Genomic DNA, 26,782 nt, shown 5'->3' on the forward strand with positions numbered 1-26,782 from the left:
CCGGAGCCACCACAGGCTCGAGGAGGTAAGAGATTGTTGTCCTGAGGGAGCATAGCCCTTCCAACATCTCAGTTTTGAATTTCCAGGCTCCAGACCTGAGCGAGAATAAATTTCTGCTGTTTTAAGCCAGCCAGTTTATGGCTTAAACTAACACAGTGACCTTCAGTGTATTAGAGGTCGCTCGCCAGTGGATGGCAGAGTCTGGTCTTCTCATCAGTAAAACATGCCACTTTTCTTTACATGGAGTGGGCTGCAACTGACATGTTTTTCTAATACTTCTGAGAAGGTGGAAGAAATTCTCACTTAATAGATTATAATGGGGTCACTAAGAGGAGAAAAATAGGATCTTCCTCTCCCCCCTTATGGGCTTCCCTGGTAGCTCAGCTGGTAAAGAGTTTGCCTGCAATACAGGAGACCCCAATTTGATTCCTGGGTCAGGAAGATCCCCTGGAGAAGGAATAGACTAATCACTCCAGTATTCTTGGGCTTCCCTTGTGGCTCAGCTAGTAAAGACCTGGGTTTGATCCCTGGGTTGGGACGATCCCCTGGAGAAGAGAATGGCTACCCACTCCCGTATTCTGGCCTGAGAATTCCATGGACTATATAGTCCATGGGGTCGCAAAGGGTCGGACACGACTGAGTGACTTTCACTTTTCAGTTTTCTACACCCTTGTTTGGGCAGAGATGTTCAAGTTGGTTTTAGAAAAGGCAGAGAAACCAGAGATCAAATTGCCAACATCTGCTGTATCATGGAAAAAGCTAAAGAGTTCCAGAAAAACACCTACTTCAGCTTTATTGACTATGCCAAAGCCTTTGACTGTGTAAATCACAATAAACTGTGGAAAATTTTGAGAAAGATGGGAATACCAGACCACCTGACCTGCCTCTTGAGAAACCTGTATGCAGGTCAGAAAGCAACAGTTAGAACTGGACACGGAACAGCAGACTGGTTCCAAAAAGTAAAAGGAGGACATCAAGGCTGTATATTGTCACCCTGCTTATTTAACTTATATGCATGAGAAACACTGGGCTGGAGGAAGCACAAGCTGGAATCAAGATAACCGGGAGAAATATCAACAACTTCAGATATGTAGATGACACCATCCTTATGGCAGAAAGTGAAGAACTAAAGAGTCTCTTGATGAAAGTGAAAGAGGAGAGTGAAAAACTTGGCTTAAAGCTCAACATTCAGAAAACTAAGATCATGGTATCCAGTCCCATCACTTCATGGCAAATAGATGGGGAAACAGTGAAAACAGTGGCTGACTTTATTTTTCCGGACTCCAAAATCACTGCAGATGGTGACTGCAGCCATCAAAGTAAAAGACGCTTACTCCTTGGAAGGAAAGTTATGACCAACCTAGATAGCATATTAAAAAGCAGAGACATTACTTTGCCAACACAGGTCCGTCTAGTCAAGGCTATGGTTTTTCCAGTGGTCATGTATGGATGTGAGAGTTGGACTGTGAAGAAAACTGAGCACCGAAGAATTGCTTTTGACCTGTGGTGTTGGAGAAGACTCTTGAGAGTCCCTTGGACTGCAAGGAGATCCAACCAGTCCATCCTAAAGGAGCTCAGTCCTGGGTGTTCATTGGAAGGACTGATGTTGAGGATGAAACTCCAATACTTTGGCCACCTGATGCAAAGAGCTGACTCATTTGAAAAGACCCTGATGCTGGGAAAGATTGAGGACAGGAGGAGAAGGGGACAACAGAGGGTGGATGGTTGGATGGCATCACCGACTCAGTGGGCACGGGTTTGGGTGGACTCTGGGAGTTGGTGATGGACAGGGAGGCCTGGCGTGCTGCGGTTCATGGGGTCGCAAAGAGTTGGACATGACTGAGCAACTGAATTGAACTGACACCCTTGTTTCGATCAGTTTTCATAACAAACTTCTGCCCCAGTACACATACCAAATTTCTTTTACATAATCCTGTTCTCTTCCTTGTAAACTCTTTCTCAAGCTATTTTTCACCACTAACTGCTTAAAGAGTTTTGGGTATCTTCATCTCATATTTTTATCATGCATACATACAATTGTATCTCCTACTTTTTAAACATAATATTACATTGGACGTAGGCACATTTAAAAAGCACCTTTTCACAGCTCTAAAAATGCCATATGATTTTTGAGATTTCAAATTACTTCTGATGAAAACCAATTCAGTTCAGTTCAGTCGCTCAGTCGTGTCCAACTCCTTGCAACCCCATGAACTGCAGCACACCAGGCCTCCCTGTCCATCACCAACTCCCAGAGTCCACCCAAACCCGTGCCCACTGAGTTGGTGATGCCATCCAACCATCCATCCTCTGTCATCCCCTTCTCCTCCCGTCCTCAATCTTTCCCAGCATCAGGGTCTTTTCAAATGAGTCAGCCCTTCGCATCAGGTGGCCAAAGTATTGGAGTTTCATCCTCAACATCAGTCCTTCCAATGAACACCCAGGACTGAGCTCCTTTAGGATGGACTGGTTGGATCTCCTTGCAGTCAAGGGACTCTCAAGAGTCTTCTCCAACACCACAGGTCAAAAGCATCAATTCTTCGGTGCTCAGTTTTCTTCACAGTCCAACTCTCACATCCATACATGACCACTGGAAAAACCATAGCCTTGACTAGACGGACCTGTGTTGGCAAAGTAATGTCTCTGCTTTTTAAGATGCTGTCTAGGTTGGTCATAACTTTCCTTCCAAGGAGTAAGCGTCTTTTAATTTGATGGCTGTGGTCACCATCTGCAGTGATTTTGGAGTCCAGAAAAATAAAGTCAGCCACTGTTTTCACTGTTTCCCCATCTATTTGCCATGAAGTGATGGGACTGGATACCATGATCTTAGTTTTCTGAATGTTGAGCTTTAAGCCAACTTTTTCACTCTCCTCTTTCACTTTCATCAAAACCAATTCAAAGTATTTTTTCCTCTGATTAAACACACACATATATATACATATATATATTTTTAAATATTTATTTATTTATTTGGTTGTTCTGAGTCTTGGGCTTGCCAGGTGACAGTAGTGGTAAAGAACCTGCCAGTGCAGGAGACATAAGAGATGCCCATTCGATCCCTGGGTCGGGAAGATCCCCTACAAGAGGGCATGGCAACCCACTCCAGTATTTTTCCCTGGAGAATCCCATGGGCAGAGGAGCGGGCAGAGTCGGACACCACTGAAGTGACTTAGCACGCAGGCTGGGTCTAAATTGCACCATTCGGCATCTTTAGTTGCTACATGAGAACTCTTACTTGGCAGCATGAGGGAGATAATGTAATACTCTTATTGAGGTAGAAAAATGTAGGATTAATTGGAGTTAGACTGGAGTTAGACTGCTTTCAAATCCCAGTTCAAAACTCAAAACATGTGACCTTAGGCAGGTGACATCACTCTTGCCTTACCTCTGTAATCTCTAGCACTGTGGTAAGGGTACACACATACTGCTTACAGCAATGCCTGGCATATATCAAACTCTCAATAAGTTATTAAATTTTTCAAAATATAAACTTTAATGAACAAAATATTGTGAAAAATCATTTTCCCTTTCATTTTGTTTATGGAAAGTAGTTACTATGCAAGGAACATCACAAAATTTTCATTATCACTTTATGGAAAACAACCTCACAATAAAGTTGCAAGTACAATCAAAAAAATTTTCAAAAACATTCAAAAAAATTTTTTTCTCCCCAAACCACTTGAGAGTAAGTTGCAGACTTGATGCCACATCATACCAAACAAGAACATTATCCTACAAACACCACAGTAAAATCATGAAGGCCGTTAAATTAATCCAGAAACACAATCTTCATACATTAGTCAAGGACATCACCATTTGTCTTAATATGCCCATTTTAGCAAAAGAATCAAGTTCAGACTCACATATTATTTAAATTTCATTCTACAGGAAAAATGCAATCCTGTGTTTCTCCTCTACTCTCAACACTGCGTCACTATTTCACTTCTAACACCATAGCGTATGAGGGTTTTCCCCACAATTATCTGATAACAGCTGGTTGTCCTCCAATTTAACTCAATTCTGACCTTATCTACCTGGAGATAGCATCGGCTCCCACAGGTTATGGGCTGACTGCAGCCTTCTCAACCCTCCACCTCTACACACACACACACACACACACACACACACACACACACACTCTCTCTCTCTCTCTCTCTCTCTCTCTCTCTCTCTCTCTCTCTCTCTCTCCCACCGCTGCCTCCCCACCCCACCTGCACATACTTCAGATGCCAATAGCAAGCATAGGTTGTTACCTATGGTTCTGACCAACTGGCCATAAATTGAAGGTTCCTACAAATGCTTCCTTGAGGTCCATTAGTTTGCTGGAGCAGCTCACAGAACTCAACAAAACATTTGCTCTCTAGATTAGCAGTTTGTTGTAAAAGGATATCACTCAGGAATAGCAGATGGAAGAGCTGCATAGAGCAAGGTATGTGGGAAGGAATGCAGAGCTTCGGACCTCTGTGTGTCTCCATCCCAGCACTTCCTTATGTTCTGTCTACACCCCATTCTTTCAGGTTTTTATGGAGGCTTCATTACACAGGCAAGACTGATTAAATCGTTGGCCATTGTTGATGGAAGTCACTGTTCAGTGCCTTTCCCCTCCCCAGATGTCTAGAGTGGGAGGGGTCTAAAAGTCCCCTCCCTCTAACCAGGTTTGGTTCCCCTGGCAACTGCCAACCTTAGGTTATCTAAGGGCTTTCCAAAAGCCATTTTGTTAACATAAACTCCCATGTGGTGACTGGGGTTTGTTATGAAAACAAAATATCTCCATTTCACTTTATATTCTGAGGCTATTTCAGGAACTGAGGCCAAAACTAAATATTATAACCAAAGATGCCCCTGTGGCTTTTATACAAGAAATTAAAGATCCCCTGGAGAAGGGAGTGGCTACTCACTCCAGTATTCTTGCCTGGAGAATTCCATGGAGAGAGGAGACTAGTGGGCTACCATCCAAGGGGTCACAGTCAGACACAACTGAGCGACTAACAGTTTCACTTTCGTAAGAGTTTTAGGAGGTATATACCAGGAATAGTGAACAAAGATCAAATATATATTTCTTCTTGTAAGTCACAGTGAAAGTGAAAGTCACTCAGTTGTGTCCAACTCTTTGCAACCCTATATAGTCCATGGAATTCTCTAGGCCAGAATACTGGAGTCTGTAGCCTTTCCCTTCTCCAGGCGATCTTCCTAACCCAGGGATCAAACCCTGGTCTCCTGCATTGTGGGCGGATTCTTTACCAGCTGAGCCGCAAGGAAAGCCCATAAATCATAGTATCACACTCCTTTTATGTGAAACAGTTCCCCAATCTTTCCTTGACTATCATGACCTTGACAATCTTAAAGATTACAGGCCAGATATTCTATAAAACATTATTTAGTTTTGTTATGTCTCAAGTTTCTTCATGACTAATTCAGATTATCCATTTTTAGCAGAAACATCACATAAGTGATGATGAATTTTTCTCACTACATCCCATCTGGTGGTACATGATTTCAATTTCATGATACTCACTTTGATCATTTGATTAAGGTGGACTGTCAGGCTTTTACACTGTAAAGTTACTCTTTTTCTATACTTTGAGACTATCATTGATGAAAAAATTAAACAATCTAAGAAGGAAATGGAAAATTTAATTTGAGATAGTTAAAAGGATTTACTTTATCCAATTATAAATTGGATTATAGGATTATAATCTGGGAAGTGAAGTGAAGTGAAGTCACTCAATCCTGTCTGACTCTTTGCCACCCTATGGACTGTAGCCCACCAGGCTCCTCAGTCCATGGGATTCTCCAGGCAAGAATACTGGAGTGGGTTGCCATTTCCTTCTCCAGGGGATCTTCCTGACCCAGGTCTCTGCATTGTAGACGCTTTACCATCTGAGCTACCCTGTCTCCTAAAAACCTTTGAGAACTGTTCCATCTATTAAAGGTCAAATTTAGAGGGCTATACATTAAATAATGTGTTATGACAGCTTATACAATCCAGATCTAAGCAAGTTCACAGGCCATCATGGCCCCTTACAAGATTAAGAAGAAAGGTTATCTTCTAAGGAGTTGTGACCCTTGATTAAGTTAAGAGGAATTGTTATCTCCTAAAGAGACAACAATTAATATAAGTGCAAAATATACTTTAAAAGGGGGAGGGAGGAGGCCTACATAGACAAAGACATTTTTTAAAAAATTTTTCTTGTCTTGCTATTAAAAAAAAAAATAGAAAAAAAGAGAAAAAGAAGGCTTCCCTTGTTGCTTAGACGATAAAGAATCTGCCTGCCATTTGGGAGCCTGGGTTGGGAAGATTCCCCCAGAGAAAGGAATGGTTACCCACTCCAGTATCCTTGCCTGGAGAATTCCACGGACAGAGGAACCTGGTGGGCTCAACTAGTGACTAACACTTTCACTTTGTCATAAAATAGACATTTATTTCATCACCATGTAAATATCTTTTTCCTAATGAGACATTTATTATACCAATAAAAACTCATGAATCCCTATGTTTTATTTAGTGGGCTATCAGCCATTCTATCATTCATTTTGATGTTCAAGTTCCCCCAGATTGAGCCAGCCAGAGTCCTTTCAAATTGGTTTCTGTATCCCTTTGACATCTCTCTTCCATTTTTCTTTTCTTTTCTTTTTTTTTGAGTACTGCTTTACTTTCTGGCACAGCTAAAGGTCCTAGGATCATCCTGTACTTTTTCTGGCCCAATCCTGATCAGTCAGTTAGCCGAAGAATCCTGGTGAAACCATGCATCTCAGGTTGGGACTTGAACCCATGGTTTTCCATTGAGATCACACACCTGGTCTCAGGGTTTAATGAAGTTCAGGTTCTTGATGTCTTATCGTAGAAAATTCAAAGAGAGACAAAGTGATAAGTAGGAAGTGGATTTATTTAGAGAGAAACACACTCCACAGACAAGAGTGTGGGCCATCTCAGAAGGCGAGAGAGGCCCAAGGTATGGGGTTGTCAGTTTTTAGGCATGCGTGCTCAGTTGTGTCCAACTCTTTTGCAATCCCATGGTCTGTAGCCCACCAGGTTCCTCTGTCCATGGGATTTTTCAGGCAAGAATACTGGAGTGAGTTGCCATTTCTTGTTCCAGGGGATCTTCCTGACCCAGGGATCAAACCTGGGTTTCCTGCATTGCAGGCAGATTCTTTACCACTGAATCACCTAGAAAGCCCCTGTCAGCTTTTATAGGCGTGGGTGATTTCATAGGCTAATGAGTGGGAGGAGTATTCCAGCTGTTTTGGGAGACAAGATGCAGATTTCCAGGAATTGGGCCACTGTCCACTTCTTGGCCTTTGTGGTTGGTCTTGGAACCCTCATGGCCCTTGTGGATGTGTCATTTAGTTTGCTGATGTTTTATGATGAGTATATACTGAGGCTCAAGGTCTATCGGAAGTTGGACGTTCTACCATCTTGGACCTAGTTAGTCCTAACCAGTTTATGTGTATCCTCAAGGGTTATGTCATTCTTTTAAAGGTTGTGCCCTGCCCCTTTCCCTCCTGTTTCATAATCACCTCACATTTCCAAATGACCTACACATTGTCTGTGGAGTGCTTCTCCCAGGGCTGCTCTTGCCTTTTGAGTCAAACTGCATTCCGTCTATGGCATGTTTATCTCTAAATAAATCCACTTCTTACCTATCACTTTGTCTCTCCTTGAAATTCCTTCTGCACAGAGATGCAAAGAACCTGAGCTTCATTAAGTCTTGAGATCAGGTGTTTTCAAGTCCCAATCTGGGTTTTAGTTGGGTTGCAGTCCTAAGTTGTGCAGCTTTCAAATTTGCTGTTGAGCTGGCAGCAAGAGCAACATTTCTAAAACATAAATCAGATTATGTCACTCCCCTTGCTTAGATCCTTCAGTCTATGTGCCTCAAGCAAAGTCAGACTCCGCTGGGGCTACAATACCTGGCAGGTCTGGCCCCTGCCAGAATCTCCAACTTCATTCTGTGCCATTAAAGCTGGATTAAAACTCCAGAAACTCTGAGCACCTAAAAAATAATGCCACTTCTGCCATATGAAATTACACATAAAAGCAACATGAAATTATAAAAGAAATTAAAGGAGGTCTTTGATTTTCTTTTATTTTTGAAATAACAATTTCTTTCCAAAAGTGTTCTCCTCCTCCTCCACACTGGCTGCCTCTCTCTGCCTACTCCCACCTGGCCTTCCTTATAGCTCCTTCAGGCTGTTCCTTCTGTCCAAATTGCTTCTCTTACTCTCACTAGCCTCTTTTGCCCAGTTAACTCCTACTCATCCTTCAGACCTCACTGTAAAAGTCATTTCCAAAGAAAGCTTTCTCTGGGGACTTTGGCTAAATCAGCCCCCTGGGTTAGATTCACTTGGATCCAGTGTGTGTCACCCTGGGCTGGCCTATAAATTCACCAACTCATGTGCTCTCAGTTGGTACAAATATAGTCTGTGACACTGTGAAAACCACTGGAACCTAGGAAGAAGCGCTAGTCTCAGGGGCAAGAGGTTTGAGTCTTTGTCTCAGCTTTGCTACAAACTTCGAGTGACCTTGGACAAGCTCATTTCCTCTCCCTGGGGCTGTGTCCAGTGTGGGGAGGTATGAGGTCCCGCGTCATCCAAACATTGACTTCCTCAAGCATTCGGGCATTCATTGATTTTATTCAGGCAGTCATTTGCTCACTGAAGCTGATGGAGCCTCTGTGTCAGGATGCTGGGGTTGTAGAATGAAATCAAGAACAAAAGCCCAGAGTGGAATGGGCTAGACAAATATAAACCTCTCAGTATATGACAAGGCACATGAACACCTGCCCTAAGAGAGATCAGGCAGCTGCTGTGGGAACCTAGAGGAGGTAGCCACTATTGGCTTACATCTAGGAAGCCTCTTTGGAGAAAATGACCTTGAAGGGTTGAGAAAGGAGGAGAAATGCTGCCTGGGGACTTACCTTTCAGTGTACACACACTTGTTGGGTGTGTACAGGCCTTTTGGGGAACAGCCTCTTTGTTTTACAATTCTCCCCTGACTTTCTGCAAGAGTCTTGCTCTTCTAGTCCTGCCCCTTCAAAGCCGCATCTCCAAGGCTGCCTGAGGATCTTTCTAAACAACTTCCTGTTGCCTAAGATTAAACTCAAGTTCTTTAGCCTGGTGGTCAGGTTCTTTTCACCTGCCCCACCTTCCTTTTCTAGCCTGTAGTTCCTCCAGGCAGTTTTGGCTTCAGCCCTGTTTGACTATGCAAATGCTGTGTCTTCTACCTCCATGTCTTTGCTCATGCTGTTCCTTCTGCCTAGAATACTCTTTCTCCTCTAGAAAGCCTTCCTGCACAAGACATTGCAGTTAGCAATGTCCTCTTCTGTGCTTCCATTATGCTTTATCATCTCAGTGACGGCACTTGCCATGTTGTGCTGAAGTTATCTGTAAACTCCCTGCAGTCAGGGATTCTATTTGCATGGTTTCTGTCAATGTAGTAACAAGGATGGACACCTGGTAAAGGTTTGGCCCTTGACTAAATAAGGGAATGGGAGAGAGAGGACACTCTTGTTGAAAGGAAGGGGATAGATTTAATTTAATTAGATTCAAGACATAGAAATACCCATCTGCTCTGCCTTGCACTTATTTACCTAATGCATCACACCCAGGAGATCTGGAGAATGAAGAGGGTGGAGGAAGAGGATGCAAAGTGTATTGGGACAAGTTTGGCTTTTTGGTTCTACAAACTGACATTTTGATTTTAGTACCCAACATGGTACTAATTGTTAAAACAGGAGTCATCCCTGAACCAAATGGCTCTAATCGTCTGTTGTTTACCTATCAAGCTTCTAATCAACCTTTAAGATCTTTGTGAAGCCTGCTCTGACCTTGCCCACCAGCCCCTGTAGAGCCTGTTAATCCATTACCACTTGACCTTGATGTTTCTTCTACCATAGCATGTATACTGTATTTGGCCACCTTTTAAATTCATGCTCCTTATACTTGAATACTTGTTTCTCTAGTATATAACACTACAAATAACACTCTGTAAAATATTATAATAACTCAATTCTAAGTGAGTAAAAATATTTTAATGTTGAAACAAGTACAGCCATATGATGGAGTGAGACCCAAAATAATACTTGAGTCTTTAGAATGAAATAGTCTACATAAAAGTAATGATAGGCAGTATTTATTGAACACATACTCAGCAGGATATTTCAGTTTTCTGCCATGTCCCTAGGGGTGAGTGCCAGCTCTCCTAGGGTTTGTGGCATGTAGGTGGAAAAGTCTGTGAAGGGTTATTTACTTCAGTTCTGTATTTCCGGTATCCAGTAATTTGCCTCATGCAGAGTAAAGGCTTGTGGAAAATCACTCCTGCTCTCTCTGCTGAAACATCCTTTCGTCCCTCCCTGCTTGTGAACTCTTATTGGTCCTCCAATACCCAGGTTAAATGTCATCTCACCTATGAAACCTGAGTGTCTTCTCTGGCTCCCACATTCCCTGTTCAGACCCAGGACTAAGCCCCTTGATTTGGGGCTTCTGGCTTCTAGAACTGTGAAAGAATAACTTACTGTCGTTTTCAGCTACCCAGTTTGTAGTAATTTGATACATCAGCTTCAGGAAACTAATATAGCTTAGAAACAGACAAATGTCTTCTATGAAATTCCAGCAGATGGTGGAACCTGATGAGATTTGGGATTTCTCAATTACTACCTTCTCAACAAACACCTGACTGCATACCCTAGGCTCTAGCCATGAACAGGAGACAGTGTGACATATATTAGCCATCTCTGGGATCAGATCCAAAACGTCTTCAGGCAACATTACCATACATTCTACCTTGAAAGATAGCATGCTTATCTTATTAAATATTTTTAGTGCAATTATTATATGCCAGGTCCCGCACTGGGCACTATGTCTACAATGGCTTATTTACTCCTCAGAGCAACCTTGTTACTATTTTACAAATGGGAAAACTAAAGTTGAAAGGGGAACTGGCTTACCTAGGAACATACAGCTGGGAGAGCCAGGATTCTAAAAGTTTCTGATTCCTGTTGTGTCTGAGCCTAAAATACCCCGTTCTTTCTGCTGATCAGTCAGGGTGTTGGAGAAATTAGCAAAGGAGGTAAAAGATCATTATTCTTAAGAATGACTCAATATTTATTATAGAAGCAATTCTATAGATGCTATCATTATAATCCAAGGAGGTCTTCACAGAAGAGGTGTCATTTAAATTGTGCCTTCGCTTCAAAAACACGTCCTGATTCTCTGCGAGGTACTGGGAATTCAGAAAAGAATCAGATAAAGTTCTTTTGCTTGAGAAATTAACAGTGTGTGTTTGCGGGAAGGGTATGTGTGACTGTCCAAGTGTGTTACACACTTATTAAAATACAATTGAATGCAATAGAAAAATCAGGAATGTGGTAGAGGCAAGTTTTCTAACGCAGGGTCCCACGGTGAGTCTGAGAAGCCTTTTGGGATCGCAACACAAGATGAAATTTGATGGCTAAGTAAGCATTAGTCAGGAGGAGAAAAGTACCTAGCAAAGGCTTTCCAGGGAAAGCATAAACAACCCACTCAAATAAACGAAACAGCATCCCGAGTGCCTGGCTCATCCTACCAATGAGTATGCGGAGGGGCGGGGACTTATGGGTTGGAATTGGTCGTGGGTGGAGCTGGCGACACTGCCCGACAAGTTTCTGGTCTCAGGGCATCCTGCATGGTGGCTTTCTGCCGAACCATGAAGTATTCCTTTTCAATCCTCACACGTTGGCGGAAGCCCCTAGGAAAAGATTGTTCAGGAAATCTGCAACTACAGAGAGACACACCATCGAGCCCCAGCTGGCGCCAAATGGGTCCCCGCCCTCCAAGGGAGGCCGGTTACCATGGCAATTAGGTTAGGGCGGAAGTGGCTCCCAAAACTGACTCTCAGTAATCAGGTGACTCTCCTGCCTCCTTCACGTGACACCGGAGCCCAGGCGCCGGTCTACCTAGTCGGACTCCGCCCCTCTTTTCCTTTACTGACAACTGACGGCGACCTCGAGCACCCCGCCCTGTGGTAGTGAAAGAGCCAATTAGACCGGGGAAAAAAGAAGCAACGCCCCAGGTTTCACCCCGGTTTGACAGACGCAATTTAGGCCATCCCTGGGTCCCTCCGCCCCTGCCTATTTCTGCTGGCGACGGACAAATCTTCTGCCCAATAGCGCGTCCTCTTTTTGTCGTTTGGTCCCGCCCCCATGGAAGCTGAACCAATGGGCAAGCCAGGTCTCAGCGGGTGGTGGGGGTTGCACTGCGGTAATATGGCTCTTCCTTAGCCAGCGGCTGCGGCTGGAGGTGGGGTAGAACGGTCCTGGCTCTAGGTTGGTTGGTTTCTGGGCTGCAGGATCTCGGCGGGTCGTGACTCGGCGGTTGTGGCGGATGCCGGAGGAGCGTCGGTCCCGCCGCTTGGCGGCCCCTGGGTCGAGATGAACGCTTCAGCGTCAGTCGGGGGCCCACTCCCCCCGCCGTCCACGGGCCCGGCCGCAGCGCTGCCTCCAGGTTCTGCCGCGCGGGCCCTCCATGTGGAGCTGCCGTCTCAGCAGGTAACCCCGCGGGCTCGCGGCGCTCTGGAGGGACCGGGAGGAGGCCCGTGAGGGAATCTCCGTGGGCCGCGGGCTGACCCAGTGCCAGCCGGGAGACCGGGAGAATTGGCCGGGGAGAACTCCGAGGACTGAGGAGGGCTGTCTGGAGGTCTTGGGAGGGGAGGGATCCAGGGATGGCCGAATCTCTGGGGGATATTCGAGTCCCAGGAGACATCCCGTTACAGGAGATGGGTTGGGAAGAGATGGGAAGGGACCCACTGAAACTCCCCGGGCTCCGCCTCCCCCCCGGTAGGGAGCTGGGGATTCCCTGGCGCAGACCCTCCGCTTTATCCTCTTGGGAAGGGACCCGGGGAAGCCCTGGTGTCCCAGGAGAGATGGGGAAAGCGCTTTTTCATTTTTAACTCTTTCGCTTGCTCACAAACCGATTGGTGCTCCCTGCTGCCGGCGAAATGAGGTTTCCCGCATTTGCTTTTAATCTCCTTATTATGAAGTACTCCTATAAACTTCTCAAGAAAAATCCTTTGGGACTTCGGATTTCCTTCCTATTCTCCGACCCCCCAGAGAAGGCACTTTAGCAATTTGAGGGGTGCTTCTACATTCCTTCAAAAGAGTAACTGTGGAAGAAAGAACATTTAATGTACAGTACATATTCACGTTTCCCCCATCCTTTAGCAAGATGTGCAGAGCTTCTTGGATCCAACTTGGATGCACACTGTAAGCAGATAATAAAGAGAGAACACCGAGTTTGGGGACCTGACAAAACTCTTTTTATCACAGACTTAATTGTAGAGTACTTCTTTCCTTCTTTCCCCTACCTTCTTGTATCCCCCAGGAAGAGACTTTGCAGGAAGTTTGGCATTTAAGAGACTGAACGAAAGTACCTTTCATCTTCCCCCATCCACAGAGAGGACCTAAGAAAAATGGCCAGTTGTTGAGAGTCTACCGTGTTGGGTTTGTGCCAAGTGCTCAGCTGCCTGGGAGTCAATTCAATCTCCCAACTCGGGGAGGTGGCTATTTTTTATTAGCTGCATTTTGTAATTCTGGAGACAGAGGCTTAAATATGTAAAAGCGCCTGGCCAAAGCCTTGCAGTTAGTAATTGGTGAGGCTGGGTTTCAGAATCTGGCCTCTGACTGTAGCCCGTGCACGTGGTGGCTGTGCTGCAGACTTGAGCAATCTTTTCTCCACTCTCTTCACGTGGGACAGAGTACTTTCCTCCACACCCTTCCTCCAATGTCGTATCCCTGTCTTAGGAAAGAGTCAGACAGAAGAGAATAGAGGTTGGGGTCAGAGGGTGGATGGGAGATGGGCTGGATTTGAATACAGGAAAGTGGGGGCATGTGGGGACTGCTAAAGGGCTAGAAAGATGGAGAGCCGAGCTACTGCGGTGACCATGGAGCTGAGTTGTTTGCAGAAGCAAGGGCTTTTAGTGCCGCAGGAGAGAGGATTTAAGATACTGGGAGAGCATGGGCCCTGGTTTTGTGGTGCTGTTGGGAAGGGAGTTTGTGAAGAGTATGAATTTGAGGGTAGTGAAGTTTGGATTGTATTTACAAGGTTTCTAGGGGAGAGTGAAAGTCTGGGGGAGAGGGAGACTAGCCTCTGGAATGAGCATTAATGTGAATTTTCGTGTGTGTGTGTGTGTGTGTGTGTGTGTGTGTCTGTTGGTGGATTGTGAGAGTGGATACTGGGAGAGGCAGTGATGGGCACAGAAATCCTGAAGGAGGAGCCAAGAGAGGTTTAGTTTGGGAGAGCTTTGGGAAACTGTGGGATTAGGAAAGTGAAAGCATCATTTGTTTCATAGAGCCTGTTCTCTGATAACAGTTCCCAGTTTAACGTTGGGGGAAATAATCCAAACAAACTGTGCATGGAATAAATCCAACTGCATTTGTAAGCATTTGTCCAGTTTTGGGGTTTGTGCCAAGGGATATATAGTGGCTTAAGTGTACGGCTGAATGCTGTATGATCACTGAGTATGGTATTTACAGCTTTCTGGGGGTGTCATCCTTCTTGAATTCTTGGAAGGCAGCCTATACAGCAAAAGCATTTTTACTTTTGCTCTTGACATTAATTTTGCTTTCTGGGTCAAAATGCTCAAGATTTTAGGATATAAACATATAACATTTAAAAAAAGTAAACATGTTTATTGAAGTGTTACTGGTATACAGTCAAGTGTACCAGTTATTAGTACACAGCTTGATGAATTGTCACAAAACAAAGTTATGTAAGTGCTACCTAGATTAAGAAATACGAAATTATTTCCATCCCAGAAGTCCCCCTCACGTCCTCTCCCATGTCTACCTTTCTCTCCAAAGGAATTGCTGTTCTGATGTATAAAAGTTTTTGCCTGTTCTTGAAAGTGTATATAAATGGAATCACACAAAAAGGTATTATTCTTTTGCTCAATCTTGTTTGTGAGAGTCAGAGAATGTGTGTATATGTAAAAACATTTTTTAGTATTATTGTCTTTTTAGCGTATGGCTTTTTCAGAATTTCGAAGCTTTAGATAAATTGGAAATCCAGTTGACTTTTAAATAACACTTTGAAAATTGTGTCACTTTAATAGATTACATGCTATTTGATAAGATGTCAGTATTTTTAAACATAAAAAAGATCCTGTTAAGATTTTCACGATAAAATTGTTTATTTCCAAGCACACGTTCAGTGGTTTCTCCCCACTACCCCCAGTCTGTTTCTAAGGCAGAGTTTTTCAACCTCAGTACTGTTGACATTTGGGTTGGTTGGTGGGTCTATAAAGTATTTCGTCACCTCCGTGGCCTCTACCTGCAATATACCAGCAGGACCACCTCAGGCCTGACAATCAAAAATTGTTTTTAGATGTTGTCAAATGTCTCATAGGGAGCAAAATTACTTCTGGTTGAAAACTACAGTTCTAGGATATATTTTTGTCTTTGGATAGAGAGTACCCCGGGTTTCCCTTGTGGCTCAGCTGGTAAAGAATCCGCCTGCAATGCGGGAGACCTGGGTTTGATCCCGGGTTGGGAAGATCCTTTGGAGAAGGGAAAGGCTACCCACTCCAGCATTCTGGCCTAGAAATTTCCATGGACTGTATAGTCCATGTGATCCCTGATGCTGGGAATGATTGAAGGCAGGAGGAAACGGGGTCGACAGAGGATGAGATGGTTGGATGGCATCACTGACTCAATGGTCATGAGTTTGAGTAAACTCGGAGTTGGTGATGGACAGGGAGGCCTGGCGTGCTGCAGTCCATGGGGTTGCAAAAAATCAGACACAACTGAGCAACTGAACTGAATTGAGAGTGTATCCCTTTTATTACTTACTGATTTATCTCATCTCAGTCTTCCTTAAGTACCATTGATTCTAGTGGCTGTATTGTTTAAAATATTAGTTTACTGTATATTAGTTCCCAAAGTGTTGGACTCCCCCTACCCCCAGTCTGCCTCCAGAAAAAGATTTGTTTTGGCTCAAAGAAAGCCCACAAAACTATAAGACCTAACTAATATGTTTTATTTTAATCCACTTTTCTTAAAAAAAAAAAATCTAGTTAACTCTGCGTAAATCCTGAACCTTTATATGTATGAGTACTAACTACAGTGCATAATAGCTACTTAATTTTGTCAGATGGGACTGCTACTTTTTCTTCTTTTGCTTCTTTATGATCTTACTTTACCTGTAATTTAAGCATGAACTAGTCATGCATTTTGAAGACTTGTTTTTTCTTTTTAATTTTTGGTTGAGGTTTGTAATTAGTGAATATAACCTCATTTGAAGAATAACTTCCTTCACATCTTAGGTTTAAGCATTTTGAAAAAAAAAATTTGTGTTTTGTAATAGAGGTATTTATTATGTCCTTGAAAGTTTGAGAGCGTTTCTTTCCTCCCCAAAGGCTTCCTCCTTTAGGTATAACCTAACTACATTCCTCAGATACTTAGAGCTGGGGAGGCTCTTTAGTGTTTGTTTAGGCCTTCCCTGGTGGCTCAGATGGCGTAGAATTCGCCTGCAATGCAGAAGACCTGGGTTCGATCCCTGGGTTGGGACTATCCCCTGGAGGAGGGCATGGCAGCCCACTCCAGTATTCTTGCCTGGAGAATCCCATGGACAGAGGAGCCTGGTGGGCTGCAGTCCATGGGGTCACAAAGAGTTGGACACAACTGAGTGACTGAGCACATATACATACATAGTGACCCTTTTAGGGTCACTACATACATAAACATGTAGTTTTGCATGTAAGTATAGTCCTAACCTAGTTTAATCCCTTCCATTAAAATAGCTTTACAATTCATTATTACTTTTCTTAGTAGTCAGTATACCTACATCTACCACATTTTTGTATAATAATGTTTAGTTATGTCTGTTTAGGGGCTTCCCAGGTGGCTCATTGGTAAAGAATCAGCCTTATAATGCAGGAGATGAGATTTTGATCCCTGGGTCAGGAAGATCCCCTGGAGAAGGAATTGGCAATTCACTCCAATATTCTTGCTTCGAGAATCCTATGGACAGAGGAGCCTGGCGGATTATAGTCCTTGGGATCTCAGAGTTGACTGAGCGACTGATGATGTTTGTTTAACCCCCATTAATAGATTTTTGGTCTGTTTCCAGTTATTCTGTGTTAGATTGTTGCAGTGAATATCCATATACAGGTATCTTTGAAATCATTCAGTCAAAGAATATGTATGCACACACTTACACATGTAAATATGCACATATATACTATACATATACACGTTTTTGTTACTTAGATTTGTGTTTCTTTAATTATTAATGTTTTAGTAGCTTCATTTATTATATGCAAACATTATGCAAAGTTTTGTTGTTGTTCACTCTCTGAGTCTTGTCCAGTTCTTTGTGACCCCGTGGACTGCAGTATGCAAGGCTTCCGTGTCCTTCACTTTCTCCTGGGGTTTGCTCAAACTCCTGTCTATTGAGTCAGTGATGCCATCCAACCGTCTCATCCTCTGTTGCCCCCCTTCTCCTCCTGCCCTCAAAAAGGATTGAGGGCAGGAGGAGAAGGGGACAGTGAACTCATTTATCCTTACACAACCCTATGAGTTTCAAAATGCTTTAAAATTTTTTTATTTATTTTTGGCTGTGCTGAAACTTCATTGCTGCATACAGGCCTTCTCTAGTTGCAGCAAGTGTGGGCTACTCTAGTTGTGATGCACAGATTCTCATCACGGTGGCTTCTCTCTTGTGGAGCACAGGCTCTAGGATTCACAGGCTTCAGTCATTGCGGCGCATGGGCTCAGTAGTTGGTGCACGGGCTTAGTTGCTCTGAGGCATGTGAAATCTCCCTGGACCAGGTATCCAGTCTGTGCCTCCTGCATTGGCAGGGGGATTCTTAACCACTGGTCCACTAGGGGAGTCTGAGTTTCGGTATACTTACATAGATCTGTGTAGCATTTTAATTTCTTTTGCGACTTGCTTGTTTATGTCCCTGGCATTAATTTTTCTGATTACTTACTTGTGTTTTTTTCATTCATTTAAAGAGCATTTTTCTTGTCATTTTTTTGGAAGGAAGTGGGGTATATTAGTGCTGTTATATATTATTAGTGCTATTATATATCAGTGCTCCCTTGAATTTTTAAAAATAGATTTTATTTTTTAGCACAATTTTAGGTTTATGGACAAATTGAAGATAGTACAGAAGGTTTCATACTGTATACCCATTTTCCTCTAAACATCTTTCATTAATATGGTACATTTGTTACAATTGAAGAAACAGTATTGATATGTTATTATTAACTAAGGCCTTTATTTTATCAAATTTCTTTCATTTAAAAAATTGTGTTGGGATTTCCCTGGGTGAAGGTACTTCTCTGGCAGTCCGTTGGTTATGACTTCCCCTTCTAAAGCAGGGTTCCGTTCCTGGTTGCGGAGCTAAGATCTAAGGTGACTCGAGACCCCAAAACCAAAATACATAACAAAGCAGTGTTGTAACAAATTCAGTAAAAGACTTTACAGATGGTCCACATCGGGACATAGTGGGGGAAGGAGAGGATGGGGCAAAATGAGAGAGTAGCATTTAACCGTATACATTACCATGTGCTAAATTGGATAGCCGGTGGAAATGTGCTGTATGACACAGGGTGCTCAGGCCCACTGCCCTGTGATGACAACCTAGAAGGGTCAGATGCAGGGAAGGTGGGAGGGGACACCTGTATCCCTGTGACTGATTCGTGTGGGTGCATGGCAGAAACCAACACAATATTGTAAAGGAATTATCCTCCAATTAAAAATAAATAAAAATTTATAAGAAGAAAGTGGTCCACATAAAAAAGAAAGAAAAAGAGGAAATTGTTGTAAGATATACAGAATATAAAATTTTCTGTTGTAATCATTTTTAAGTGTAATTCAATGGCATTAAGTACATCCTCAATGTTGTGCAAACATCACTACTATCCATTTCTGGAATTTTTTGTCATCTCAGACAGAAACTACTCTTTAAACAACTCCCCATTCTTCCTTCCCCCAGCTCCTGGTAAGGTCTGTTCCACTTTCTGTCTTTATGAATTTGCTTATTCTACGTTCTTCATATAAGGGAATTATACAATATTTGCTTTTCTTATTTCATTCAACATAATGTTTTCAGCATTCATCCATGTTTTAGCATGTATCAGAATTTCATTTCTTTTAAGGCTAAATAGTGTTCCATTGTGTTTAAATACTACATTTTGTTTACCCATTCATCTGTTGATGGATCTTTAGTGTTTACCTAATACACTTTTTCAAGATCTCATCATGCACACCACGTTGTATTTAATCTCCCCTTGGCTGTAACAGTTCCTCAAACTTCTTCTTTTTTTTTCAGACTTCTTCTTTTTGATGGCCTTGATAGTTTTGAGTACTTCTGAGGTATTTTGTAGGATGCCTTTCTATGGGAATTTGGTGGTTTTTTTTTTTTCCTTCAGGATTAGATTGGGATTATGGGTTTTGGGGAGAAAGCCTGGATAGGTAATGTGCCATTTTCATCTTATTGTATCAAATGTACATACTATTAACATGACTTATCACTACTGATGTTAACCTTTGTCATCACCATTGAGGCTGTTTTTGGTCAGGTTTCTCTGCTGTAAGATTACTTTTCCCCACTCATTCCTCCATACTGTCGTCTTTGGGAAGAAGTCACTATATCCAGTCCACTCTTTAGGAGTGGGAATTGATGCTCCCCCTCCTTGAGGGCAGAGTATCTACATAAATTATTTGGAATTCTTCTGCATGAGAGAGTCCTACCAGTAACCACTTTCTTTTACAGATGAGGAAACTAAAGTCTGGGTGGCTTTCTCAAGTCACACAGGATGTCACCACAGGGGCTTCAGGTTAGGACTTTGATTCCCACTTACCATAGATACCTATTCTTTGCAGGGTTCTGGTAAAAAACAGAAGCTTGAAGTTATCTCAAGGTTTGAGATAATCATGCTTTTTATTTTATTTCCCACAGCGTCTGTACATAGCACTGTGCTGATTACATGGTAGGAGCTCAGTATATTTTTTATTTTAAAATTTTAGAATTGAACAGTCTAAAGAAAGGAAGGAAATGGGATTGAAACATATACAAGAAAAAATGCCAGAAGCACAGAATTTTGCTAAAAGCAAAAATGCTAGAAGCTTAATTTAGCTGTATGTGATATATTTATTTTCTCTTAATGTTTCTGTTTATTAGATATATTTTGTCTGTCTGATTTAATCATCATTTTATTATGATTTCAAAAGATCTTTTTCCTTGAGAAGGTCACTGAAGGCAGAGAGGAAGCTGTATCTTACTGGGAACATATGCTCTGTGCAATGTTATATATTTTTATTCCTTCCACAAATATTTGTTGAGCTCCTTCCTTGTGACTCAGAAACAAGTATATAGTTGTGTTATATAGCTGTACAAGAAAATGATGGCAATTTTTGAGCTGCTTTGCTTCTTGTAAACAAAACTGTGAGGAAGCTTCAGAAACAAAATACCAGCATCCCCAAATCATTATTTTTATGTGATAAAATGCATTAGGATTTTAAGGTTTTAATTTTTTTTTTTTTTTTTTTTTTTGGTGAAAATGTTTAATTTTCCTTTGAAAGGAAAAGCTGTGTTCTTCTTCAGTGTTAACTTTAAAATTTATCTACTGGGTCACAATTCTTAGCTTTGTGGCAGAAAATTTAGAAGTGAAACTGACTGGAAATAGAGCGAGAGCAGAATTGAAACCAGTAAGCTGGGCCTGAATGAGTAATAAAATCAAGAGAAAAATTAGGTTTTCATAGTTTTCAAATGTATATTTTTGGTAATACATATATTTTCATCAGTAGACATATCACTACTGGAGGAAAAAGAAATACTTGTCATTTTTAATGTGCTCTAAGGAGTGCAGATACAAACTAGGGGTGATTTAGAAAAACTAAAGACAGATCTATATTAAGAAAGGGGTTGAAACAGTTTAGGCTTTATACCTCCAGGTTTAATGGCATCAGTAATGTCTCAGTGAAAGTTTTTTTAAATGTCTTGTATTTCAGGAGTTGCGTTCTTTAGATTATATATGTAGAGGAGCACATGGAGAAGGGAAACGACATTGGGATTTTTTTCAAAAACGTATTTGAATTATACCTTTTTGGTTTAGTTTAACCTGACCTTGTTTTCTGGCTTCTCTGGTGGCTCATCAGTAAAGAATCTGCCTGCAATGCAGGAGATGGGGGTCTGATCCCTGGGTGGGGAAGAGCCTCTGGAGGAGGAAATGGCAACTCACGCCAGTGTTCTTGCCTGGGAAGTCCCAAAGACAGGGGGGCCTGGCAGGCTATACAGTCCATGGGGTTGGTTGGACACAATTTAGCATCTAAACAATTACCTTGTTTTCCATCTTATTTTAGGATCAAAGCATGCATTTTGAATCATAGAATTTTATAGATGCAAAATCTGAAGCCCTCAGAGGTGAACTGTTCCCCTGGCCAGAGATTTGGTCCCTCCATTTATTTCCATCCTAAAGGAGTCAGTAAAGAATATTAATTTAACAAATGTGATTTGAGTGCCCTGCTCTTCCTGTTAGTGACAGAGACCTGACCAGATCCTGTGATTCCCATGAGCAGTTTCACTCTGCTTGGCTTGGTGTTTTGAGAATTTGTTTCTTAAACATCTCTGGGCTTTGACACATTATCCCTACAACTTTGGGGATTTTAGGCTAGAAGTAAAATGTGGGAAAGACTGTATTTTAAACTTACTTCACTTCGCAGACTGTGGTCTCAGGCTGCATCCTCTTGTCCCCTTTTATAGTGTGTATTAGTGAAACTTTGGAATGTCCCTCTGTAATTTGAGAGATCCGTCTTCCTGTTTTGTCCCTGGGTACTTAAGACGCTTATCCTTTTCTGAATATCTCACTGAAGAAGTCTTGGTTCTTTACCTTTTCAAGTTTCTAAAACAGCAATCATCTGGTAATCATGGGTTTTCTGTTGTCAGAAATTTTATTTATGCTGACTGCCATAGACGTCATTTACTAGTTATCCAAAACTGGAGTCAAGTGCGTTTATTGATTGAGAAGCTGAGAAAGCTGAGCATTAGAACCCAGTACTGATGAATCTGTTTGTTGATCCATTGCTCTTTTCCCCACCATGGTTGTTACAATGTCTTACAAGATGCCCTCAGATGGTTTTGAAAATAATAGGGGAAACAAGGAAGCTGAAAGTGGTGGCTACCTTTGGCTTTTTTCAGTAGATTCGTGGGTAAGAAAAAAGAGAAGATACAAATGAGTGAGAATGGAAATCAGACTTTTATAGTCTTTTTTTTTCTGGAAAAATTTGGTCCTCTTTTAACATGACTGTATTTTTTTTGATTGAGGGCTTTACTGGACTACAAGTAATTCATGTGTCCATGTTAGCCTATGTCAAAAGTAAATAGTTGCAGGGGCAGAAGTGGAAGAAATTAACTGAGTGATCCATTTATTCAACAGATATTTATAAAGTAACTCCTTTGATTTATGTTAAATATGGGATTAGCAACTTAAATGTCTTGTTTCCTTCAATCTAATTATGTCTTTCAGAGGATCTGAAATTTTACCTGTCACAATTCCAGTCTTTTTTTGTATAAGAGCTAATACAGAAAACTAAACTTAAAAAAAAAATGAAAATAATTTAGGAGTATGAAAAAGCTGTGTTTTAAAATTTTGCCCACCTTAATGAATAACGTCATTGAGAAAACTGGCAGGGCTTTCATCCACTAAAATGTTATTATGAGGGTATATATGAGAAGCAACAACGTGAGGAAGATGTTCTAATTTTTCATTTTGAAAATAGATGACAAAGCAACCTAGGCAGGTAAGCTCTGGGGTGCTCATTTAAGGTCTAGGATATTTGACAGGACTGTACTCATTATGGATTAGAGTTGGTCCCATCATGTATATGATGTAAGTATTTCAGGTTTGTTTTCATGAATGGAGTTTATCCTACATGGAAGGTATTTAATATAAGTAATAAAAATAAAGAACAGTTGTCCTGGTGCTCTGGAGTGACTGGTTTACCTATAATATTCATGTATTTCTAATGGAAGAAATCAATCTAATTATTATATGGGGACACTAGAATTGCAGAATTTCTTAATTGTACATTAACTGCATTTTTTTGCAAATTTGGATGTTTTAAAACTACCTGAAAATTACTAAAAATTACTGTTCATTATTCTTACCTTGTATTTTCAAGGAGAGGTTACCTTATCAATACCCTCTTTAATAAACTAGTAAAATATACAGTGCATTTTAGATACTATACTATATCAAAAATAAATAAGTTGGCACTTAGAAGTAAACATAAAATCTATTACAAAATGGAAAAATTTAATTAGATATTAAATTTCTGCTTGTACCAAATACTGCATTAGACTCCGGTATACTTCTTTCTCCAACTTCTCTTATTGTTGGAGTACCAGAATATCTCTGAATATGGTTTTAGAAATCCTTAAGAGCACATAATTATTTCCTTAATATGGTATGATAGGAAGACTTGTAGGGCTGGTTCTGGGTGTAACTAAGGTGTTTTTGGGAAAAGCATATGTTCTGGTCTTTGGTTCTTGACTTCACAGTGAGAAGGTTGGGTTATCTATATCTCTGTACACATCTTGAACCTCTGTGTGCCTCCATTTCCTCGCTTGTCAATTGCTTTCCTTTTTGTCCCTATCATTTTCATTCCACAAATACTGTGCTCACCTCTGTTCTACACTATCATTTGTTTAACAGATTTTTTTCTTTCTTTTTTTTTTTTTTTTTTGAGTTTCTACCATGTGTACCACAGTAATGAAGAATATTGTTTTCTAGAGACAGATGCCTAGATTGAAATACTGACTTAAATCCTTCCTAATTGGCAGTCTGGAAGTTAGTTACTCTCCCTATGCCTCTGGGAGGCTCAGATCAAAGGGGCAGAAGAATAATTGTTGAGAAGAATTATGTGGGTCGTAAGTTTGCCTGCAAAGGTGCTTGGTATGTAGTAACTGCTCAATGCTCAAGAAATGTTAGCTGTTACTGTCACTGTTACACTATTGCTGTTTGTCAGGCTCTGAGGATACAGGATAAATAAGGCACTGTCTTTGTCCTGGAGGGATTTGTAGTCTAGTGGTTAAGGCAACTACATCAGCAGACCATTTTAGTGTAATGTAAGAGATGGTTTGAATAAATGCTGAAGTGGAAGAGAGTAGGAAAAGCATTCAAGCGGAGAGACCAGCTTAAGTAGAAAGGAAAGTAGGTGTAGAAGGGAATGGCCGATAAATTGCACGAGGCTGGAGTTTAAGGCTCTTGAAGGAGAAGGGTGGAAACAAGCTGGAGAGGTGTAGTTTGGGATCAGATTATAAAGGGCCCTGTATGCCCTGCTTTGAAATTTGGACATTGTCCTCAAGGTAGAGGGGAGGGCTTTCTTTTTTTAAATAGACTTTGGTTTTAGAGCAACTTCAGGTTCACAGCAAAATTGAGCAGAAGTTACAGAGATTTTCCAAATACTTTCTGCCCCTGTATGTACATTTTTGTTTTTAGTTGCTGAGTTGTGTCTGACTCCTTTGTGACTTCATAGACTCTAGCCTGCCAGGGTCCTCTGTCTTTCAGATTTCTCAGGCAAGAATACTGGAATGGGTTGCCATTTCCTTCTCCACAGGGATCTTTCCTACCGTCTCCAGGCGGATTCTTTACTACTGAGCCACCCGGGAAGCTGTAGCCTCCCCTATTAGCAACTTCTTCCACCGAAGTTAAACATTTCTTACAGTTGATGAACTACATTGATACATCATCGTTACCCAGAGTTCATAGTTTACGCTAGGGTTTACCTTTGGTATTGTACATTCTTGGTTTTGACCATACATATAATACCTGTTCACCAATGTAGTATGATGCAGAATAGTTCACTACCTGAAAAATCCTTTGCACTATATGTACACCTCCTGCTCTTTTAACCCCTGGCAACCACTGATCCTTTTACTGTCTGCTAAGTCTTGCCTGTTCCACAATGTCATAGCTGGAATCATACAGCTCCTCTGAGTAAATATCAAGGAACACAATTCCTGCAATGTATGTTAAGAGTGTTTTATGTTACAAGTTTAATTTCATAAGAAGCTGCCAAACTGACTTCCACAATGACTGTACCAGTTCACATTCCCACTAGCAGTGAATGAAAATTGTTCCACATCCTTGTCAGCATTTGGTATTGTCAGTATTCTGACACTTAAAAAATAGGTGTGTAGTGATATCATGTTGTTTCAGTTTGCATTTCCCTAGTGAAAAATGATGTAGAACCTCTTTTCATATGTTTATTTGCTGCCTATGTATCTTACTTGGTGAGGTGTCTGTTAAGGTCTTTGACCCATTTTTCCTTCAGGTGGTTTTTGTTTTTTTTATTGTCGAGTTTTATGAGTCTGTATATTTTGGGTAACAGTCCTTTGTCAGATGTGTGTTTTGCATATATTTTCCCCTGTGGCTTGTTTTCTCATTCTTCTGACATTATTTTTCAGAGAACAGAAGTTTTAAATTTTAATGAAGTCAATTTATCAATTATTTCTTTCATGGAGAGAGAGTTTGGTGTTGTATTTGAAAAGTAGTTGCCATTCCCAAGGTCACCTAGAATTCTTCTGTGTTATCATCTCTGAATTTTATAGTTTTGCGTTTTTACATTTAAGTGTATTGTCCATTTTGAGTTGGTTTCTGTAAAAGGTGTAAGGTTTGTGTCTAGATTCTTTTTTTGAGTGAAACCCAGTTATTTCAGCACCGTTTGTTGAAAAGACCATCTTTGCTCTGTTATATGGCCTTTGCTCCTCTGTCAAAGATCAGTTGACTGTACTTACTGTTCTCTTTCTGAGGTCTCTGTTCTGCTCCTTTGATTTACTTGTTTATTCAGTTTGTCAGTGTTCACAAAAAATATCTCGCTGGAATTTTAACAGGGATTGCATTGAATTTATAGATCAAATTGGAAAGAATTGACATGACAATATTTCATCTTCCTAACCATGAATATATAATGTTTCGCCATGTATTTAGTTGTGCTTTGCTATCGTTCATTAGAGTTGTATAGTTTTCCTGTAGATCTTGTTCCTATTTTGTTAGATTTATACCCGGGTATTTCATTTGGGGCTTCCCCGGTGGCTCAGCTGGTAAAGAATCTGCCTGCAATGTGGGAGACCTGGGTTTGACCCTGGGTTGGGAAGATCCCCTGGAGAAGGGAAAGGCTACCTACTCCAGTATTCTGGCCAGGGGAGTTCCATGGACTGTATAGTTCATGGGGTTGCAAAGAGTCGGACACGGCTGAGCAGCTTTCACCAATGCGACTGATTTCATTTTGAAGGGGCATTAATGTAAATGGTATTATGATTCTGAATGCAAATTCTACTTGTTTATGGGGTGTGCTCAGAGCAGGGGGCCTGAAGAAATGGCTTGTCTGTTTATAACACACCCGACAGGAATCTGGGTTCACTGTGACGAGGGGCACAAAATGTGTGGCCTTCCTATGAGCAGAAACCTGACACATGTTCCCCTGCACCTCCACGTGGCAGCTGGGCAGGGCTCAGTACTGGAAGGAAAGCTGCAGCACGTAGTGGGGGAGCTTGCCACCGGAGCCTGTCTGGTCCACGCCTGGGTGGGCCAGGATTGGTCTCATAAAGGGTCTGAACCTCTCATTTCAAGGAGAAAGAAAAAGATTCCAACTGTATGCCATTCTGCAAAAGGCAAAACTCTGGAGACAATAAAAAGTGAGTGGTTGTCAGGAGTTTGCAGAGAGGAGTATACAGAGTATACAGAGGAGTATACAAAGTACTTTCACTGCTTTTCATGAGCAGTGAAAGTACTTTGAGCGACAT

General features: G+C 41.5%; 1 protein-coding gene and 1 non-coding gene across 5 annotated transcripts in view; both read left to right on the forward strand.

Annotated features, from left to right (window-relative positions):
• Positions 1-12,204: 12,204 nt before the first annotated feature.
• The window catches only part of UVRAG (UV radiation resistance associated), a 315,338-nt gene continuing 300,760 nt past the window's right edge, over positions 12,205-26,782 (forward strand). Inside the window, exon 1 of one of the 4 annotated variants that reach the window (XM_070472935.1) lies at positions 12,205-12,521. In XM_070472935.1, coding sequence (XP_070329036.1) covers positions 12,405-12,521 — 117 coding nt within the window. In that variant the 5' untranslated portion in view covers positions 12,205-12,404. Of the gene's footprint in view, positions 12,522-14,870; positions 14,904-26,332; positions 26,675-26,782 lie in introns of those variants that run through there. The other 3 variants (XM_070472938.1, XM_070472936.1, XM_070472937.1) reach the window with 3 other exon arrangements.
• Positions 26,325-26,454, forward strand: LOC139037263 (small nucleolar RNA SNORA11). Its single transcript, XR_011490093.1, has one exon. It is a non-coding gene; the product is annotated as a small nucleolar RNA SNORA11 (small nucleolar RNA).

The sequence above is a fragment of the Odocoileus virginianus genome, chromosome 10 (assembly GCF_023699985.2).
Source record: "Odocoileus virginianus isolate 20LAN1187 ecotype Illinois chromosome 10, Ovbor_1.2, whole genome shotgun sequence".
Lineage (NCBI taxonomy): Eukaryota > Metazoa > Chordata > Mammalia > Artiodactyla > Cervidae > Odocoileus > Odocoileus virginianus.